Source organism: Ursus maritimus, unplaced genomic scaffold, assembly GCF_017311325.1.
Source record: "Ursus maritimus isolate PB19 unplaced genomic scaffold, ASM1731132v1 scaffold_5, whole genome shotgun sequence".
Taxonomy (NCBI): Eukaryota; Metazoa; Chordata; class Mammalia; order Carnivora; family Ursidae; genus Ursus; species Ursus maritimus.
In genome coordinates, this window is record NW_024426663.1 from 63,912,418 (window position 1) to 63,929,789 (window position 17,372).

General features: G+C 41.5%; 1 protein-coding gene and 1 long non-coding RNA gene across 2 annotated transcripts in view; one reads left to right on the forward strand and one right to left on the reverse strand.

The window, feature by feature from the left end:
* SLC12A2 (solute carrier family 12 member 2) overlaps positions 1–6,154 on the reverse strand; it is a 102,062-nt gene extending 95,908 nt beyond the window's left edge. Inside the window, exon 1 of the mRNA XM_008699034.2 lies at positions 5,423–6,154. Coding sequence (XP_008697256.2) covers positions 5,423–6,154 — 732 coding nt within the window. The remainder of the gene's footprint in view (positions 1–5,422) is intronic.
* A 586-nt stretch (positions 6,155–6,740) lies between these two features.
* Positions 6,741–17,372, forward strand: part of LOC103670515 — a 76,178-nt gene continuing 65,546 nt past the window's right edge. The window contains exon 1 of the long non-coding RNA XR_005832542.1: positions 6,741–7,442. This is a non-coding gene — a long non-coding RNA (uncharacterized LOC103670515). The remainder of the gene's footprint in view (positions 7,443–17,372) is intronic.

The following is a 17,372-nucleotide window of genomic DNA, read 5'->3' on the forward strand; positions in this document are numbered from 1 at the left end:
GAGAGGCCTTCTCTGACCACCCTTATACAGCACATTGGCCATCACCATCTATCCACCTTTACCTTTCTTCACAGTACTTACATCTAACTTATTTGCTTACTGACTCCTACCACCAGCATGAAAGCTCCATGACCTGGCTGTGTTCATAGCTGTATCTCCAACAGATAAAACAGTGCTATTGCTGGTGCTCAGTAAGGCTTTGTTGAGTAACTAAATTCATTTCTCTTCATCATGGAACCAAAAGGATTAGTACTTTGGACTTTCCAAACACTTATATAAAACATGTAATTAAAAATTATTTAAAACAAACACACAACACATAAGAACCAAGATACATTATTCCAGTCTCATGGGACTGGGAATGTGAGTATGGAAACACAAATACACATAGAGAAGACATCAATTATGATAGCACTGTACAGTTCTGCCACATTTTAAATCCCAAGGTTTATTTTTCCTTCTACCCAGGCGGGCAGTTGGTATATACCTGGGCGACTATCCATACAGCATTCTGGATAAAACACACTTCACCTCAGATGGCATGGATTTAGCACGGTGAAGCCCCTGCCAAAAGTGCGGAATCTTTCAAGTTTGACTTTGCCATGTGCAAATATTTCTTATCAGGGTCCTACCTTTATTCAGTCCTGGAACTCCTCTACTCCTCCCCCCTTCACAGGATGTGACCTATTCTTTCCTTCAGGAAATTTCAAGGACCCAAGTTCTGTAATAAAGTCATTAGTAGTGTGTGAAATTTCTTGTCCCAGAATCAATACAGCCCACTCAAAGAAGCAGCTACACAAGTTAGTGGAGATAACATACTGTTTAATGTTTTATTTAAAGTCCTTCTTAAGAAGGAAGAACTGCCTACCCTGATACATTCAGTGAACAAATGTTTATTAAGTACCTGGTCTATGTACGGAGATACATAAGATACAAGCTCAGATCCTATGAAAGCGACAGTCATATTCATCGCTAATTACATTATCACAAGTGTTCCTCCTCATTTCTCTCAGTTATATCATCATTCCACTTTCATGAAGTCAGGGCAGAGGGATGATGATGGTAATTCCCAACGTGTCCTCCTCAACATCCCTGCCATCTCAGAGCAGGTCCAGGGGACAGGTAGGAAGAAGAGAAAGCAAAGAGAAGCTACTATGTCCTGGCATTAGAGTCAGAAAACCCTGGGTGTGATTTCCAGTTGTACCACTTTCTATGAGTGACATTAAGCAATTTCTTCAGCTTCTATGAACCCATTTTATCATGAGTAAAATATGTGTAAGACCTGTTTCTTAGGAATTGTATGCAAAATCAACAAGCTCAATGAGACATAAAAGACACTAGATATAGTTCCTCTCTCTTTTTATTAATGAGAAAGGCTGTAACAGAGAGGCCATATGCAAAGATGACATACCACCAGCAAAAGGCTCCCAAGCCTTGACTAAGGACAACTGTGCAAAGGTAATTCTACCTTTAAAATTGTTTTAATAATGCTTTAAATTCTGTAGAAGCTATTATGGATTGCCCACCACTCAATTTTTCCACATTTGATCATCATACTTTCCATTATACGTGTTGAAGTTGCCAATCAAATATTAATTTGTTTGACCTCCACTTTTAAATTTCTCCTTGTAAGGGCAAGAATCAGTAGTTTGGACTTATTTTTTGAAAAAGATTAAAAAAAATTAATTCCTGGTAAGAGCCTTGAAGAGTTTCTGCCTTCTTTAAAACTCTTTTCTCAGCTTCCCTGACACTGCTATCCTGGCTATTTCTCACCAGCCTAGCTGCTCCTTCTCACTTCCCTTTTGCTAGTGTCTCCTCAACCTCTAACAAACTTTTACACATTCTCTATGCCTAATCCCAGACCCTGTTTCTTTTCTGTTATCTACCCATTCTCCCGAAGTCATTTTTCAAGTCCAAGACTTTAGACTCTCTCTCTATACATATATATACACACACACACTTCTTTGTATTAGATATACACGTATATACACCCGTACATATACACACGTACATGCATATGTACGTGTGTATATACATACGTACATACATCTATATAGATAAAACATGTATTCTGTACTCCTCCCTCAAAATGACTCTTGGACTAAGATGTCTTATAAACTACTACTCAAACACAATTACTTCTTTCCCCTCTCAAATCTAGCCCTTCTCCTGTATTTGCCATCTCAATAGTAGCACCATCTACTCAGTTGCTCAAGTCCAAAAACTGGGAATCAGCTCCTCTTTCACTCCCACATTCAATCCACCTGCATGTGATTCATTCTGCCATCAACTCTTATTATCTGTAACTTAGTAATAGCTTGGGTCTCCCTGCTTCCATTGTTGCTCCTGCCAATCCATTCTTTATCCAGCAGCCAGAGATGGTGTAACAAAACAGATCATGTTGCTACCTCACGAAAAATCCTTCAATAACTTGCCACTATATTTATAATAACATCTTCTCCTGGCCTCCTTATAGTTCTTTGGACATACCACTCTCTCCTCTCACTATATTTACATACACTCTTTTCTTTGGCCTAAAATGTTGTTCTGCCCTATCATTAACTTATCCTTTAGGTTTTAGCTTCAATGCCACATTTCTTGAAAAAGGCCTCCCCAGCCCCAATTAAAATTAGGTCGTTTATATCTTTACTAGTATCCTACACTTTCCTCACATAGCCCTGAAAATAAAGCTTGTAACTATATTATCTGTGCAACCACTTGGTTAAGATATATCTAGACAAAGTCAGTATAGGGTCTGCTAACCATTCCATCATCCCACAGTACCAACAGCCATGTGGCCAACATTTAAGAAACACCTCTCTCCAATAAAAATTTTATAAATAGAAAACTCATGAGTCCTGGCTCTACAATGGCTGCCTAAGACAGCAAGATGCACCATGGAAGTGCCCTTCATTTGGATTTTCAAGGAAAAAACTTTAAAGTCACAGTAGCGGGTAAAGAAAGGAATTCAAGAAGAAGAAAGACTATATAGTCCTTCCCCCTAACAAGTTTCCAGAGTGCTTTTCTTTTACTTCTTTTGTTCTTTTGTAGAACCTAGCACAGAGTTAGATCCAGTTAAGGTGGATATTGAAGCACTTAGTGATCAAAACAGACTGTGTGACATCAATCAATTACTAGAATTAAATGTTACAAAATTCTAAATATTAGGATTCACTGAGGGCTAGAAGCGTTAGAATAGGTTTTATGGAGGTAGAAGTAAATCTAGACAGGGCGAGGAACAACTTTTGGGGATCTAGTCTAACTATACTAGAACCTCTCTTGCTCTCCTTCGACAGCGGTTAGTCTCTATATTCAAATCTGTACTCCTGAATACGAAATGTTTCTTCACTCCATTTGCGAAACTCTAAAAAAAATTATCTTCCATATGAGGTTCTATGCTTAGTTAATCTAATAAACCTTTTTAACTGACCATAAAGAACCCAAGTGCAGAAGGTAAAAAAAACTACAAAGAATTCATTACACTACCTGTTGCATAAATGGACCTATGAACATAACATTTTATACACTACGTTCATCATGTAGGAATTAAGAGAATCTAAATTGAAACCCTAGAGTTTGTGTACTTTCTGAAAGGCCAACAAAGATCAAAATAATAACTACACAAGCCATTATTTTCTAGGCACTGAACATGGGCCTTGATGTCCTTTTCTTTTCTGATCTTCAAAACAACCCTGAAAGCCGAGGAAGATGAGGCTCACAGGTTGGGTAGTTGCTTCAACTACACAGCTAACAATACAAATGCTCTTTTTAAGACACTGAAAACTGATCAAAAACGCCCAAACAAAAAACCCTCAAGTTTTGGAAAACCTGAAGTGCTCTGTTGTTCAGGGAATTTAATAAAAACTTTCCTAGGATGTTTACAAGTTCAAGGTATATAATATCCTTCAATTCAAAAACCCTTTTAAAAACTTGTGGGTAAATAGAGACTGCGTTACTACTTAACTATTCGGCTTTGGTGCAATCCATCTGAAATACAGCTTACGATAATTTTAATAATAAAAATGCTATAATGAAAGGGAAATTACCAGTTATACATCTACTCTACAAAGATTTGGAGCTTGGCAAGGATAAAATAAGTTTAAAAGAAAGTACAAGAGTATAAATAAGTGTTTTAAAAATTCTTTTTCTTCTGATATGACAAAATACCATAATGGAGTAACAGGAGTAGTATTATCCAAAGCTAAATGATGTCAGGCTTTTAAAGAATCAGTAAGCTGTAAGGATTGGGACCTCTGTAATTATTTCAAACTGTATGAATGTTACATTATCAAACACTAAGACAAGTACAGTCTTGTATGAAAGAAGTGTATGAAACCAAATAAACACATCCAAAGAAATTACATACTTTCTGTATTTAAACTTTTCCACGCTGCGACATCTGAGCCTACATGGTACCAACTCTTTGCATTCATAAAAATTCATCAGCGTAATCATTTTACACTTGTTGAAGCAGACGTCATGTAATCCCAATTCATAAAAGTTAAATATTAATCAAGTTTCAAAAGCACTGAGGTTCTCTCAAAATAATAATTTTATATCCTGAAGAAATAAAAATCGGATGTGGCCATAAAAAACAGAACTATGGAAATCAATAGAGTTTTAGGGATGGTTTTCTGTTCACAAAGTGTAACTACTTAATCAAGACCCCAGAAGGTCTTTCTAGACATCCTCCACAGAAAAAACCAATTCTCTTGTTTCTCTTTCCTTCCCCTCCCCCTACTTTACACTTCCCCCAACTTTTTATAGTCTTCTCCCAAAAAGTTTACATAATAAAAAACAGATTTATGCTATCATAAGGAAGAGCAAATCCCAAGATTTGTATAATCCTTTGCATATTCAAGATAGCAGGAATTGAGCTTTAATAATTCATAGACCACAAACACACCCTGTTAAGATTTTCCCTTCAAACACTACTGTTCCCACTCTCGGGACCCCTAATGGGTGTACATAAGCTATACAATACAACCTTCAAAAAGGACACAGATGGTAGGTGCTCTCCACTCTCTCCCTAGAGACATCCTTACCTAAACCTCCCGCACATTCCCTTCAGGGCCCACAAGCACAACTGTCACTCAGCGGGATGGTGACTGTTAAGCGTGGGTGAGAAAGAAAGCGTACACCAGATACACAAGTGGACGGTGAAGGTTGTTAAATGCAGTCTCTCTTCTATTACCTAACTAAGCTTAACCCGCTGCAAACTTCTAAGAGATTAAGTTACATTCTTCCGCAATTCCACCCTTGACAGCTGACTGCAGAGATGCCAACAAGTCGTGCACGTCCATTCCCGCCACCTCAGCCGAGGCGAGCCGGCGGCCACATCCCGCGGTCAGCGAGGACCAGCGCTTGGGGAATGAGGGAGGGCTGATGAGAAGACTGCAGGGAGAGGGCTGGGAGAGCTCACCTTTTCCAGCTCATCGTGGAGCTCAGCCAGGCTGGGCCGGAGCAGCTTCTCGCCCAGCTGCGCTGCGGTGTGCCGGTAGTGATCGATTCTGGGCACGGCGTCCATGGTGTTGTGGCCAAAGGTGCGCAGGTAGTAAGTGTTGGTGTGGGTATCATAGTAGTAGTGCTGGTGGTGCCCACTGCCGCCGCCACCGCCCGAGTGCAGGCTGCTGCCCTCGCTCAGCACTGTGTCCCCGCCGTTCTGGAAGCTCACGTTGGGCCCGTCGCCTCCGACCCCCGCCGCATCCGACAGGCTCTCGTCAGCAGATGAAGAGGCAGCCGGGTCCACGAAGTTCACGCGGAAGCGGCCCTTGGCTTCCTCGCTGCCCTTGCCTGGCCCACTTTCGCCGCTAGCTTTCCCGTCCGCTGGGGTCTCCTTACCCCCAGCCCCGGCACCAGCCGCCGCTGCCGCTGCAGCCCGCCCCGCGTTCTCGGAAACGAGGTCCACCTGGAAGCGGCTCTGGCTCGGGGTGGGCCCCAAGGGTCTGCCCAGCCCGTCCCCAGCCGCCGCGGCGCCCTCACCGCGGACCCCGCCGCCGCCCCGGCTCCCGGCCGCAGCATCCTCCGACGCTGAGGGCACGGCCGCGCCGGGCAGGTCCACCCCGGCGGCGGCCAGCGCGGCAGCTGGCGGCGTCTCCCCGACCCCGGCCAGCCTCGGGGCGCCGGAGGAGGGCGCCGTGGGCCCCGGTTCCATCGCCGCCCGACCCCCGGCAGACTCGGAGAGCCTGGCGGACGTCGTGGGCTGCACGCCCTCCGCGCCCCCCGCGGGCGGTGTCCGCGGCCGCAACGCCAGGTGACGGAATCGCTCGCCCCTCCGCCCGCCCGCCGCCGCTAGCCCGGACCGGCACAAACGCCGCCGGCAGTCGAGTCGGCGCGCGAGTGCAGTGGGCGCGGGGCGGGCCCCGCTGTTTAAAGCCTCGGCGGGGCCACGGCGGTGGCGGCTCCGGCAGCAGCACGCGGGAGGCGGGGTCGGCGGCTCCTCCGCCCCTCAGCCCGCCCACCCGCGGTCCCGCAGTGTCGCGCGGCAGACGCTCCCTCGGCGGCCCGGCCCTCCCGGGCTTCTGCCAAACCCCACGCGAGAGCTGCCTGCGCGAGGATCGCGTCGGTCCAGTCCGTGCCGGGCCTCGGGCAGCGCAAGCAGCACGAGCAGCGTGATCAAAGAGCAGGCGCGGCGGCGCGCCGCCTCACAGCCGTCGCCGGGATCACCGCGCCGCTACCTCCTCTTCCGTCGCCCTCCTCCCACCCCTCCACCTCCTTCCCCCGCCCCCTTTGCGGCGAAGAGGAGCGGGCCCCCCGGCCGCCTCCCTCTTTCCCCGCCCCTGGGGCTGCACGTCAATGGGCCGGCAGCCCAGGCCTGGGCAGAGCAGGCTGCGGACGGCGCCCGGCCCGGCGGGCGAACAGGCGACCGAGTCTTGCCTCGGCGCACGCCGATTGCTGATGCTCCCGCGGCAGTTGCCACCACAGCGGAGGCTTCAGGAGCGCGCTCTCTCTCTCCAATCTCTCTCTTTCTTTCTTTTTTTTTTTTTTTAATTTTTTTTATTTTTATTTTTTTTTTTTTTTAAGTTAAGAGCTCGCAGTACTTGGGCTGAGCCGGCGAGATCTCGCGAGATGCTGCAGGGCTACCGGGCCGCTTCACCTCAGGCGTGTGGTACCCGAGGCGGTGCTAGAGCTGCCGGGCGTCCCCCGCTCCGGTGGGTGATGCCGGGGATTTTCCCGGCGGGTCCGCAGGTGCTTCCGGAGTGGCGGGCGAGGTGCGTCCCCCGGCGAGGTCGGCTCGCAGCTCGGGCCGGCGGCAACTGCCCGCCCTCGCTCCAGGCCTGAGCCTTAGGGGGAGGCAGGATTTCCTCTGAGCCGCCTTTGAGGCGGTCGACTCCCCGCTTGGCCGCGTTAGATTTGCATAACCAGAAACACTCCAGTGGAGATGCAGTGGGTGTGTCCACACTTCGATGACACCTTTATTTTAAAAGCTGTGATGTTTGAAGGTGAGAAGGGAGCTTAGTTGTGATACCGTTTCGTTTCAAGACGATTCTTAACTTGAGGCATATCCAAAAATGATAGGAAGCTCAGCTCAAAAGCGGATACACAGCAATTTCTAACCGTAGAGCCATGACTAACCGTGGAGCACTGACAGAGAACTTTAGGCGCAGTTTAGGTTGTGAAGAATTCCTGTTTTCCTCCTCTCTTCTGCAGACCGGTTTTCTCTTCTGTGAAATGTAGGGGAATAGAGTGATTTTGCAACTTTCTTAGCAGAATCTATTTTTAGATTCTATTTAGATAAAAGCAGATAACGACAACGAATGGGTTCTTCCATCACTTGTCTTTTATTTATTTGTATTTATGGATTTTAAAGTTTTATTTCTGGGGATAAACACCCTCCTTTACCAGACCCGGGAAGTATGACCGAAGAGCATCGAGGTTGCAGAGTTGTTTGGAAATGCTGTGAAGAAAGTTGCAACCAGACAGTTTTAAAGAAACTGTGACACCCGTGATCTTAGTTGACCTGAAATTCTTCGAAATTTATTATTTCTGTTGTAGAAATGGAGAGAGGAAGAAACCACTCTCAGATCATGTAGGCACATTTTTAAAGTCCCTCTCCAGCTTACTGTTAGGAGAAAACCAGAAGAGGCCAGAAAAAGCAAGTGGTCCGTTAAGCAGTACAGCTGCTGTTGGGGCACTGCCGCCTCAGTAGCTGATCTCTGTAGTACAGAAGCTAATTTGGTAGCTGTTGGAATTCAACATTCATTGAGCTGAACAAACGATAAGCACCTACTATGAGGTGCTCTGTATTTTGGGGATATGGCAGTGAGCAAAGCAGACAGTCGCTTCTCTCATGGAAATCGTCGTCTAGTGGGGGAGAGCGGCAATAAAGTTAAATGGATGCAATATATAGCGCACTAGTAGTGAGCGTGAAGGAAGGAGAATGGGATGTGTGTGGGAGATGGAGGTGGCAAAATTTGTCATGGAAGGGCCCCACTGAGAAGGTGACATTTGAGTGAGGTAGTGAGAGATAGGAATATTTGGGAAAATAGTGTTCCAAAGAGAAGAAAAACAAAAACTGAAAAGTGAGAGCATGCCTGACTTGTTCTCAGAATTGCGTATAGGCCAGTGGGGCCTACAGGCCTGCTTAAGGGATGGGGAGAATCAAAGGAAATTATGTCAGATTTTAGGGGTTGAGGGCATGGTAGATCAGAATGGACCCTTTTGGCTTTTGGAAGGACTTTGGCTTTTAATTTGAATGAGATGGTATATTAGTTTGGACTGTCCTAACACAATACCATAGACTGGGTTGTTTAACTAATAGAAATTGATTTCCATAAAGTTCTGGAAGCTAGAAAGTCTAAGCATGGTCAGCTTCTGGTAAGGGCTTTCTTCCCGGCTGGCAGGCAGCTGTCTTATCACTGTGTCCTCACCTGGTGGAGAGAGGAATCTGATGCCTCTTCTTACAAGGGGACCAGTTTCATCGAGTCAGTGCTCCCCACTTTTATGACCTCATTTAATCTTTTTTTAAGATTTTATTTGTTTATTTGACAGAGACAGCCAGCGAGAGAGGGAACACAAGCAGGGGGAGTGGGAGAGGAAGAAGCAGGCTCCCAGCAGAAGAGCCTGATGTGGGGCTCGATCCCAGAACGCTGGAGCCGAAGGCAGATGCTTAACGACTGTGCCACCCAGGTGCCCCTATGACCTCATTTAATCTTATTTTCCAAGAGGCACTATCTCCAGTGTAGTCACATGGGTTAGGGGTTCCACATATGGATTTGGGAGGGAAGGTCACTTCACTACTTAGCAGATGGCAAGTTGTTTGAGAATCCGAGTAGAGGAATGACATGATTTGACATATATTTAAAGTATCAATCTAACTGACTTGTAAATATACAAGAACGTAAATGGTGGGGCCAAAGAAAGAAACAAGGAGATGTGTCAAGAGGCAACTCAGCAATCCAGGAAGTGATGATATGGCTTTGACCATGATGGGTAGCAGTGAAAAGGGGGCAGGGGTCCCCCCCGAGGGGAGGAATGGTTGAATTCTGGAGAGGCAATAGAATTTTCTGATAGTTGTGGAACGTGAAAGAGAATGCAAGGGTTTTGGCTTGAGTAACTGAAAGAATAGTGTGTTACTATTTTCTGAGGTGGAAGAGATGGTGAATGGAGTAGACTTGAGTAGGAGGCATATCAGGAACTCAGTCTGAGATGTCTGTGGGAGGAAACAAATACATGTGTAGTAATAAATAGTAGTCACTCATATAAATGGGTAACTGCAAACTGAGAAGTTCTAGGATAGATTGAAACATGGTACAATGAGAATGCAAAATAGAGGGACCAGACTTAGTGAGGGAGGAAGTGACTTTTTAGCTGAGGTCTGAAGGATGATAACTTGCAGGGGGGAGGGGCAATTCAAAAAAGGGAAATATTGTGAGCAAAAGCCCTCATGGACTGAACATGGCCTGACTAAGGAGCTTGTAGCCAGTTTGGTTAAAGCATAGAGCTCAAGGGATGAGAGGGATAGGAGATGAATCCATCTATTTTTAAAGCCTTATACAACCATTAATGGGTTTCTAGGGAGATAGAGGGGGACATGATCAGATTTAACTTCATTAAAATCTCTCTGGTTATATTGTGGGCAGAAGATTGGAGAGGAGCAAGAATAAGAAAGACAAGATACAATTTCAGTAATCTAGACTTGGGATGATAGCAGTAATAGTAGCTAACATTTATGAGGAATCTATGTCCTGGATTCAGTGCTAAACTCTGCATTTATAATCTTATTTAATTATTTTAATAGCACCATGAAGAAAATCATAGCATTACCCCCATTTTACAGATGAAAAACTTGGTTAAGGAGAAAAGGTTAAGTAACTTCTCCGAGTCACTCAGCCAAAATCAAGATTTGAATGCAGGGAGATTGCTGTAGTAATCAAACTTTACATTGTGGGGGATACATGGGAGATGAGTAAAGGGAAAAATTGGAGAGATTCTTCAGAGGTAACTAAAGGACTTGGAAATGGATTGAAGGAATGAAGGAGAATAAAAGATGAATTTTCTACTTGTTTACCTGGGGCTAGATTGGTGAGAAAAAGAACGTTCCAAAACTAGGTTTAGAGATGAATATGAGAAATTTGGTCTAGAACATATTGGGCTTGAGGTACTTTTGAGACATCCAAATGGAAAAGTTAAGAAACTATTTTGCTACATGAGTCTTGGGCTCGAAGGAGAAGTTTGTGTCACAGAGTACAAATGTGTGAGTCTTCTGCAAATAGATGATAACTGACACCATGAATATCAGTAAGATCACTCGGATACAGTATAGAGCAGCACTGTACAATAGAACTTTCTGCAGTGGTGGAAATGTTCTATATCAATGCTGTCCTGTACAATAACCATGAGCCACTTGTGCCTATTGAGCACTTGAAATACCTAGTGCAACTGAGGAACTGAATATATAATTTTATTTTCTTGAGTTTATTAAATAGTCCCATGAACTAGTGGCTACCATACTGAACAGCATAGGTATAGAGAAAAAGAAGACCTAGAGTCCAGCCTTGCGTAATTCCAACATGTAAAGACTCGATAAAAGAAGGAGTGGCCTGAGGGATGAAAGGAGAACCAGAGGAAGTCATTTTTGAAGTAAGATCAGCTGACTTAAATTGGGCCAAGAGATGAAAAAAGATGAAAAGTGATAATATAGTGAATTTAGTAACATATATTAGCCAACGCAATGGGAGGATAATGGGGGAGAGCAAAGTTTCCAGGAGATAGAATCAAAATGTGCATGTGAAACTTGTAGAAACCCTGTCAGGAGAGGTCTCTGTTATTTCACTGTCAGCGGACAATTGGTTATCAGATTTACCATGTGTCAATTTAGAGACTAACATTGAGGAGAACAGACTAGTTGTCAGTGCCATGATGGAGTACCCCCATTATTTTGCTCACTTTCCCCTTTTGCCAAAAAGTCAGCCTGTGGCATTGTGTGTGTTAATGCATTTACTAGTATGTATTGAATGTACTTAGAATTTTAGGACTAGAAGGGACTTAGGTTGTTATTCCAAGCCTCTCAGTTAACAGATACTAAAAACTCTAGAAGGAGACGTAGATGATGTTTAGATCTACAACTCTTCATATCTACAGATTTAGAACAAGTGAGGTACAAAACCATGTCGAGACTTTAAAATCAGCATTTGGAGTTTTTTGTTGTTTTTACAGTGAGTTTTACTTGGATGTGCTGTGTGTACTCATATTCCACCTGGTTATGGTTTTCCTTTTTTCCTAGCTGGTGTTCTGCATGCAGGTTAGGTTAGTGGTATTTTTCTTGACAAAGTTATTGTCCTGTCATGAAAAATAAGTTACCCTAGAGAAGATTGTTTATGTTGTAAATGTCATAATTTTGTTTCCTTACTCAAGTCTCACTCACATTCTTCTTTAAAAATTTATATTTCTACCAGGGATGTACTGTATGGTGACTAACATAATATAATAAAAAATCATTAAAAAAAATTATATTTCTAGGGGCGCCTGGGTGGCGCAGTCTTTAAGCGTCTGCCTTTGGCTCAGGGCGTGATCCCAGCGTTCTGGGATCGAGCCCCACATCAGGCTCCTCTGCTAGGAGCCTGCTTCTTCCTCTCCCACTCCCCCTGCTTGTGTTCCCTCTCTCGCTGGCTGTCTCTCTCTCTGTGTCAAATAAATAAATAAAATCTTTAAACCAAATTTATATTTCTAAGTTATATTTTTCAAAAAAGATAGCTCAAGGTTTTATTGAATTTAAATCTTATTCAAGTAGTACATTCATAGGAAACACATTTAAAATGAATGTAGTCTCAATCTCTTTCCATTCCTATTTCCACTATGCATGTATTTGTCATAAAGCTAGTCAAGGAAATCTTTTTCACTCAGATTTTGTACTGGAAAAGTTATTTTCTGTCTGCACTGATTTAATACTTATAACTCTGTAGGCTGTGAACATTTGCAAACTTTGAAGTTCAAAATTGTCAAATATTAATATACGAAGCAAATATTTTTACAGAATGACTTAGTGGTTATAGTCATGGTCTCCTTGGCCAGACTACTTGGATTTGAATCTTAGCTTCCTTGGCTCCTAGTCATGTGACTTGGGCTAGTGTGACCTCTGTACCTCAGTTTTCTCCCATGTATATTAGGGATAATAATGGTAGCTACCTCATAGACTTATGAGGATTACATCACTTACTACCTGTAAGGTCCTTAGAACAGTGCCAGACACATGTTAAGCCCTCATGTATACAAACATTAAATATTTTATTAAAAAAAAAAAGAGAAACAGTACTCAGTCAAAACTTTTAAATTATGTCTTTTTTGTGGGTGTGTCCTATTTAGTTTTAAAATTTTGCTTTCTGTTTTGTTTTTGAGAGGCATTTAAGTGATTTTTCTTTTTAAGATTTTATTTATTTGATAGAGAAAGAGAGAGCACAAGCAGGAAGAACAGTGGGCAGAGGGAGAGAGAGAGACAGGTTCCCTTACAGAGCAGGGAGCCCTATGAGGGGCCCGATCCCAGAACCCTGGGATCATAATCTGAGCCAAAGGCAGTTGCTTAACGAACTGAGCCACCCAGGCACCCTTAAGTGATTTTTTGCGTAGTATGTGAGCTCCTTTTTTCTGTTGCAGAGTTTGTAATTTTAAAGCAGTTGTTAGCATCATTTTCCTCCCACTTATTTGGAAGATCAAACAATACCCTAGACTGAGGATCTGTTTCATGTTCACCGTAAAGCCACTTATTCTTTTTACTGGGCCCTTTTAAAGCTACTGGTTTGTTACTAAAGCCATTATATACTAAATGTATGTTACATACTAAAGTATGCTATAGTAATGTTTTGTCTGTATTCACTGTATTTACTATACTTTCCAAAAAATAGAGGTTAACAACATAACACACCAACACTTAAAAAATATGCACCCTTATAGTTTAATTGCCTCCCCCCTTTATGGAGTCAAATATTGCAATGTATCCCATAACTAAATTCACTATTCATGAAAAATCTCTAATTTTCTATCCTCTATTCATTAATGATTAATCCATTTTTCACTTTCAAAAAATTGTAAGTATAATTGAGGCATTTTTTTAAATTGTTTAGGATGCCTGAAATACAAAAAAACAAAACATAAACATGGAAGGGATCTTAAGGATTATGAAGTAAGCCACTACTTTGAAAAATAGAATAATTATTCTACCATCAACACTTTAAAAAGACATCTTTTTTTATTTTTAAGTATCTCTGCATCCAACACTGTGCTTGACCTCACAACCCTGAGATCAAGAGTCGCATGCTCCATCGACTGAGCCAGCCAGGCACCCCCCCCAAAAAACATTTTTTTTCTTTAGTAACACATTATAATGATCACAACCTCTCATAGCCATAGTATTAGACGTGTAATAAACACTCAAATACTTATTTAAGAATGGATCATTCTTCCTAATGGCTTAATTAAATTATGGTTTTAATAATTCAAATTTTTGTTTCTTGTCCTATTCTTCAGAGGTTATGGTAACCCATAAAATGTAAGGTTACTTTTTGTTTTAGTTTCTAAATGATTTCCTCTTACATGTCATTATAGAGCCCAATTTCTAAGTACATAATTATTTTTATTACTTTCCTCTGGGCCCTTTCCAAGCAATTTAATCTTCCTTTAAAGGTGGGCCAAAACTATTAGGTACAATATTCCAATTAAAAAAAACCACAACAACAACTAATGATTGTAAAGGTAAAGACAGATTTTTACAGTACAAGTAATGTTTTTACTTAAAACTGGGCTTATCATATCAGGCTTCAGACCTGGCCCCGAAAGTTAACTCTTGGGTTAGTCAAAAACTGTTTTTAATTTTTTAAGAAATTTTAACTGAAAGTATAATTCTTTTTCTACCAATTTCCAAAGACTTGAAATTCTACAATATAAATTAAAAATTTCATATTTATGAGGTCCATTAATTATTTTTCTAATTATAAAAGTAATATATATTTAATATAGAAGTCATAGGAAAAATAGAAGGGAAATATAATGCCATCATCCTAAAATAATATTTACCTTTTGGTTTTAAACAATTTTTTTATTTTTAGTAATTTTTAAAACTTACCAATAACATGAACATCTTTCTGTATATATAAATATCTTGCAACTGCATGATTCCTAATGTCTTCATAATATTGCATCATTTGGATTTATCGTAAGTTACTGAATCTATCCTATTTTTTGAATGTTTAGTTTATTTCCTTCTTTTATAAATATAGCAAGCAATGCTGAATTGCTTTGTGCATATGTCTTTCTTCATAATTGATTATTTCCTCAGGATAAATTCCTAGAAGTGAAATTGCAAGGTATGGGTATTTATAAAACTTTTGGCATACGTTGCAAAATTGATTTTCCAAAGTTTATATCAATGTATTCTTCTATCAGCATTGTACTTGAGTGCTTGTCTTCCACCACCCTTACAAATTCTGAGAAGGATCTTCTTATCATTGTCAGTCTGATTAGTAAAAAAATGGTTTAATTTTCAATCATTGATTGCTGGTAAAGGTGAACTTTTTAAAATTTATTAATAATATAAATCATTCATATGTACATACATATATGCATATCAATTGCCTATTGATGTCTGTAGTAGGGTGTTGCTGTATCCTGAAAGTCTGACTTCCATTCTGCCTGTTCTGGTAATAGCATACATATGTTTTTTTTGTGGGGTATGGGAGTGACCTCTCTGTGCAGTTTTGAAGGATATAATATTCAAGAACCTTGCCTACCCCAGCCAAATTGAGAGCACATTAACAAATGTGCCATCTGGCTCTTCTGAGAGTTTTTAATTTTGAATGGTGTGATGCAAAGTCAGAAAATAAGTCCAGTTGCTGGGGCTGTTAGTTGCTTATTCTTCTCTGCCTCCCTCACTAGAGAACTGCCTTGCCTGGGGGCAGTCCAAGGCAGGACTGGCTAAAGGGACATTACAAGGGCCCTTGCTTCTATTTGGGATTGCTCTAATGAGCGCACCCGCCCCCCCCCCCATAGGATTGGCAGAGGCTTCAGCTGCATCCTCACTGTGAGTCTGCTTCCCCCTCTGCCCAGTCCTGCCTTTCCCATTTCCTTTTGGGTGTATCTCCTGAGCACTTCCCCAGCCAGCCTTCTCTATGCCATCTTCCACCTCTGCTTCCAGACACCTGCCCATTTGTTCCAGTGACAACACGGAGGGAAAACTGTATAGTAGTTCGTGCTGCCAAAACCCTTTGGAACTACTTCTCTTATCCTTTCTGCATCTGGTTCTTCCCTTTTAAGTCAACCATAGTTCGTTCCTATGCAACCAACAAACAGTATTTATACAACGTTCTTTGCCATTTTCTGTCTTTTGCTTATCGATTTTAAGAGCTTTTTATGTACCACATGTATAAACCTTAAACTAAATTGGTTCTTTTCCATTTGTCAGTTGCATTGTAGTTTTGTGCATGTAGTGTCGACATTCAATTATTTAAAAAACATATTCCTATCAAGTATTTCACTATTTTTCTTTGTTGTTTTTACCTTTGATGTAATGTTTAGACGGTGTTTGCCATTACAAGCTCATGTACAAAAAATTAATATGTACATTTTTCGATTTTTGGTTTTAATTTTAATCCCCTAACTCATTTATTTTTGCTTTTGTATGAGACAATGATTTAACAATTTTCTACAAGTAATTTAACTGAGTATTTAGGTTCTAACGTACTTATATACTTTAACAGTATCCTCAAATTTCAATGTTTAAATAAGATTGACATACATCTTTTACTCAGACAGCAGTCCGGAAATGTTATGTCTCAAGCTCACCGCGCAGCTCTGCCATCTCATCAGGAAGGAGGCTCTCACCTCTGGGTCAGAGGCACTTGCTTCACTTCTTGCTACTTTTCAGTCAGTGGGAAGGGGGAACTAGAGAGTAGAAAACAAGCAACTTCCTTAGCATCACACAACACATGCACTCACACACACACACACACATACACACACATGCATGCACGCTTGGATCCTGTTGACCAAGATTTAGGCACTTCACTATGCATAGCAGGTTGGGAAATATCTTTTACTGGGCATTCATGTGGACAGCCGAAACCTGTGGAATTCTGGTATTTTCTATGTTGAGGAGTCCCGCCAGTGGGTAGAAACATGCATTTTAAAGGGTTTATTGCTGGTTATATATATATGTGTGTGTGTGTGTGTGTATGCATGTTATATATATATGCATATATATGTATTATAAAAGGTTATAAAACATCCTAATACTATTATTAAAATGGTAGTTATGTTGAATGTGGAAACTGAAAGTGTACCTAACATGAAACAAGATTAATACATAGCTAACATTTTAAAAGGGTTTCCCCTTTTAAAATGGTGTGTGTGTGTGTGCTGTGCACATGCTATAGCAATTCATATCTTTCCTTCCTCCTCCCTCACCATCTCTACCACCATATATTTGAATATTGTGCATTAATTCAGAAGAGGGTTTGTTTTTTTTTTAACTAGATGAGTTTAAGTCTCTGGATATGCTGCATGGTACTTCTTTAGTTCAGCTTTCGGATTCTTTCTGTGCAGGCTAGGTGAATATGAGCAGTGATGATAAAAAGGATACATTAGTATGATTGTTTAAGAGGATTTGCAATTTAGGAAGTAAATTCATCAGGAAATATAATATTCTTAAAAAGGAATGACCTATAACTGATTTAGGAATGAATATTAAAGATCTAATACTGAAGAAGGAATCAGAAATTCTATCTTCTCATCTAAATACAAAATCTGTTCTTAGTACTGGTACTGATTGTGATGGTTTGGACACAGTTTTGTATTCGGTCTTTCTGTACTTTATTTTGGGATTATAAATGCCCAAACTTTAGAATTCATTCTATAAGCCTTTGACTCCTTGCCGACTAGAATAA